This window comes from Dama dama, chromosome 18, assembly GCF_033118175.1.
Source record: "Dama dama isolate Ldn47 chromosome 18, ASM3311817v1, whole genome shotgun sequence".
NCBI lineage: Eukaryota > Metazoa > Chordata > Mammalia > Artiodactyla > Cervidae > Dama > Dama dama.
Window position 1 is genome coordinate 100,550,589 of NC_083698.1, and position 4,963 is coordinate 100,555,551.

The 4,963-nt window shown below is 50.5% G+C and overlaps 1 pseudogene and 1 gene segment (V, D, J or C); both read left to right on the forward strand.

Annotated features, from left to right (window-relative positions):
• Positions 1-2,167: 2,167 nt before the first annotated feature.
• Positions 2,168-2,705, forward strand: LOC133073064 (T cell receptor beta variable 6-9-like; annotated as a pseudogene).
• A 1,706-nt stretch (positions 2,706-4,411) lies between these two features.
• Positions 4,412-4,963, forward strand: LOC133073065 (T cell receptor beta variable 5-1-like). The segment is given in 2 exon segments: positions 4,412-4,460; positions 4,593-4,963. Coding segments are annotated over 2 exon segments (420 nt in total).

Below are 4,963 nucleotides of genomic sequence, written 5' to 3' on the forward strand. Positions count from 1 at the left end.
GCCCTAGGCCAGGACCCCCAATTCCTCATTCAGTATTACAACAGGGAAGTGATACAAAAAGGGGACATATCAGATCAATTCTCAGGAAAGCAGTTCAATGACTTTCCCTCTGAGCTGAACTTGGGCTCCTTGGAGCTGATGGACTCAGCCGTGTATCTCTGTGCCAGCAGCCAAGACACAGCCCTGCGTGATCAGGTGCCTCTGGGACAAAAACGCTCCTGCCCCAGCTCTGGAAGTGTGGTGAGCATGTCGACTGCCTGCCTGCCAGGCCCAGGCCCGGCAGAGTGGACACTCTTCCCCAGACATTCATTTCTTGACATGTTTTAATGCTCACAAAGATCATCAAGATAAACATTATTTTAACTGTTTATACATCCGAGAGTACATGAATTGCCCAGATCTCATACTTCATAATTGCTATAGCAAGGATTCTGAGTCAAGTCTCTTCTCAACACCTGTGGTGACTTGCCACCAATGGAACTGTCTCCCTACAGAACAAATTAGATACGCATGTGGGTTACGTGTAACAAGATAGAATTTGGGGCTCTATGATATAAACTGTTATTCAGTGAATGGCAGCCACACTTCACAAGGAGGTATTCCCGTGGGAGGAATCTCTCGAATAAAAACAGCATATTTCATTACCCTGGGGACTGTAACTTCCTCCACGTCCCTCCTAAGTCTGTGTTCCTTTGTGCCAGTACGTCATCCTGTGCTGGGCAACCGGCTTCTCTCCACTCAGAAAGGTGGGTCACAGGCCTGAGGGGGCTCTTCTTGCTCTCCCCTCCAATATGGGAAGTAAGGGCTCCTGTGAACAGAAGGAGCTGTAGCGGCGTTTGGCCGGCGGATCGTCTGTTAATGAATTGATAAGAACAGATCCAAATAATTCCTAAATGTTGATGAGCCTCCGATGAGGTTGTGATCAGATACCTGGAGAAGCATGGTAGGTGGAGGGACATTCTCAGGACTGCAGTCAATTAAAGTGGAAATGGGTCTTGAATTCCTATTGGGACACATGAGTCCTAAGGGGCAGCAGGAAGCCAGAAGGATTTCCCCAAGACTTAAAATTCCAGAAACATGCAGATAAATAAAAGTAACACACGTGTTAATGAAAAATTATCTCTGGACTAGAACATACAAAAATTTAATCAGTTTTACAGAGAGGTTAGATCAACTTGTAAGGCTTATGTCCGTTGACCTGGATGGGTCTCCCTGTTATGAACTGTTCACTCAGGTTTGAGAGCTTACATTGAATGGTGTCGGATTCATGATCTCTGAAGAAGATTTAGCTTCTTCTTAGACCAGGGACAAGTCTTTATCACTCAAGAGCTTTTGTGTAGCCGAGGTTTACTAAAGTATAAAAAGTGAAAAGTGAAAGTGAAAGTGAAGTCACTTAGTCGTGTCTGACTCTTTGAGACCCCGTTGACTGTAGCCTACCAGGGTCCTCTGTCCATGGGAATCTCCAGGCAGGAATACTGGAGTGGGTTGCCGTTTCCTTCTCCAGGGGATCTTCCCGACACAGTGATCGAACCCAGGTCTCCCGCATTGCAGTCAGACGCTTTAACCTCTGAGCCACCAGGAAGCTCCAAAGTATAAAAAGGGACAGACAAAGCTTCCAACATAGACATTGAAGGGGGAGGAGAGTGCCCCCACTTGCTAGTCTTATCAAGGTCTTATATAGTTTAACCAGACCCACTTGCAACATACCTCTTATATTACCAAGATTAGAACTGACAATAGAAAGGTCTTACCAAACCCACTTCCACAATATACATCGTAAAACAACAAGATTAGTCAGAAGGTCTTCGGTAAGGAGAAACATGTGCTCGAGCAAGGTACAGTGCTATATGGACTAAACAAAGCAAGAAGAAAAAACCTTTGTTCTTTTCTCTTTGTGAGCCCCACACCCCTTTCTCTTCCTTGAGGACTCTGGACACCTTTCTCTTCCTTGGGGACCCTGGACTTCTTATCAACCTGCCTAGGAATTTACTCTCCCAGCTTCTTCTTTGATTTGAGCTTCTGGGAGAAGGGGCGTGGCCCCGTGAGTGACAAGTCGGCTCTGGGGTCAGGCAGGGACAGTGACATCTCAGAAGGACTCCCTGGAGAGCCCCTCTCCCCTCTCATCCACACTCAGACCAGAGGGCCCTCCGCCTGCCCCGCCCCCACCATGAGCCCCTGCCTCCTGGGCTGTGTGGTCTTCTGTCTCCTGCAGGCAGGTGAGTCCTGGGGGCAGGGTCCCCTTTGGGGTGCCAGCACTAAGCATGTCTGCTCTGACTGCAGCATCGGTCCTCCTTTTCCACAGGGGCGGTCCACGCTGGTGTCACCCTGGACCCCTGATTCCAGGTCGTGAGGACAGGACAGGGCGGGACTCTGAAATGTACTCAGGACCTGGGTCATGACCACATGTGCTGGTACCAACAAGACCCAGGACATGGGCTGAGGCTGATCAATTTCCCAGCCCGCGCACCCGCTAGCGAGCAAGGAGAAGTGACCGATGTGTACAGCGTCTCCAGAGCAAACACAGAGAACTTCCCTCTCATGCTGGAGTCTGCCAACCGCTCCCAGACATCTGTGTACTTCTGTACCAGCAGTGACTCCACGGCGCTGCACGGCTACCTCCTCTCTGTGCAAAAAGACAGGGGGCCCCATGCAGGCTCCCAGCATTGGAAGCCTCAGAGTTTGTAGACCGCGTGCCTGCAGCGTGACCCTGGGTGTGTGGACTAGGTTGGCCTGTGCCTCCCTCCTGGGCCTCGGGGCCATGTGTCCTCCGTCAGGCTCTGTCCTTCCTCTACATCCTCCCTGTGAACCTGGAAGATGCTTCCTCACATCCTCCCTGTGAACCAGCTCAGACTCCTAGTCATCACCTGAGCCTGAGATCGAGGAGGGAAGGGTTTTGGTAAATTAGATACATCTAGACTCTCTTGTCTCACTCAGGCAGCTGTTTCTGTCTTTCTGGAGGTTGTCCCCCAGCCTGGCTCTCACCTGGTCTCGGCTCTGGTCCACCTTTCCCAGGCGGGCAGGACTTCCTCTCCCCACCTCCCTGCATCAGCTCCCTGACCCTCTCTACCAGAGCCACACTGCTCCTCCCTCATCTGGGTCAGGTCCCTTCCCATGCCACAGGGAGGCTTTTAAAGCGGCCTCTCTACGTGGTCTGTTTTGAGCAAGATGTATGGAGTCATCAAAGAGAAACAAACGTTAGTTAATTATAAATCATCCAAAAACTCAGCTGAGCCCACATGAAGGAGGACAGACTGTCTGTGTGTGTTCTCGACACCCCTGCTACCAACATCCTTAGCATCTCGCCTAACCTCCCTCATCAAAATCCTCTCACAGTCAAAATCTATCCTGCATCACACCATTATATCATGCTTTGATAAGTGCAGAAATAATTGAGTCCACATTTATAAAATTTTTTATAAAAAGAACGTATTATCTAGAATTTGATAATGTTTAATTTAAATAAGAAATCTGAAAATATATGCCTGTGACTATTCAGAAGTAGTTATAAATACATGTTTGCAGGCAGAGTCACTTGAGATCCTCTGAGCATTTATTTTATGATCGTATATTTTCATCTTTAGCTAACTACCATCATTGCAGTGGTGCAGCAATTATTTCCTTCTTAGTAAAACGGTCAGATCATACAGTCTTCTACCTCCAGAGGCTAAGAGTGCATTTGAAGATCAATCCTAATTGGCCAGGCTAGGAAGGCAGTAGAAGAGATATGTGTGTGTGTGTGTGTGTGTGTGTGTGTGTCTGTATGTGTATTCCGGGTGTGGGGTTTTTGAAACCTTGATTCAAAGAAAGGCTGCAAATCCATAAGACCATGGACCTTTGGCCACAAGGAGGCACTGTGTTTCCATGGTAAGCAGGGTGCCCTGGGAGGGGCTGAGAGGCACCCTGGGGAAGGAAGCTTAAGGGAACCTTGGCTACATGCCTGCAGATTTGAGTTCCCTGAATAATCCTGGGACACGTGGAGCCATCACAGACTCCTCAAGGCTCAGGAGGAGGGGTCATGCCTGGAGCTTCAGGATGTGCCCAGGGGGCCGTCTCCTGGAGCAGCGTGGGAAGGGGAGGTGAGAGCTAGGGGTATCTGGTGAGGGCTGGGTCATGAGTGTCAGGCAGGGTCACACAGAGCAGAACAAGAGTGTTGTGGACACACGGGACCAGGGGATGAAGCTCACCTCACACCCATCTTTTTGAGGGGTTGTCAGGACAGGGAATGGCATAGAGGAGCCAGCCCTGGGTCCTGCCAAGGGGTCCAGTGGATCAGGAAACAGCCTGCAGAGACACAGAGCAGTGACGTCATAGGCAATGCTCCAATCAGGGACACAGGAACTTCAGCACTTACACCACTCACCCCAGGAGCCCCGCCCCCAGCCAGCAGCAGTCCTGAATTCCTGATGCTGCCATGGACTCCAGGCTCCTCTGCTGTGTGACTCTCTGCCTCCTGGGAGCAGGTGAGTCCTGGACACAGTGTGGAAGCATGTGAGATGTCTTTGCCTCCCTGAGATAGAAGCCTGGCGATGAGGGCTGCAGCAGGAGGCTTCCTCTGTGCTCTGCCCTCAGCTTCCTTGTCTCCTCCCCAACAGGCCTGGTGGATTCTGGAGTCACCCAGACCCCCAAATACCTGATCAAATCAAGAAAGCAGCAAGCGACTCTGAGATGTTCCCCTGAGTCTGGACACCGCTCTGTGTACTGGTACCAACAGGCCCTGGGCCAGGGCCCCCAGTTCCTCGTTCAGTATTACAACAGGGGAGTGAATGAAAAAGGAAACCTGCCAGATAGATTCTTAGATGAACAGTTCAGTGACTCTCGCTCGCAGATGAACCTGAGCTCCTTGGAGCTGACAGACTCAGCCGTGTATCTCTGTGCCAGCAGCAAAGACACAGCCCTGGATGATCAGGTGCCTCTGGTACAAAAGCACTCCTGCCCCAGCTCAGGAAGTGGTTGTAGGGCGTGA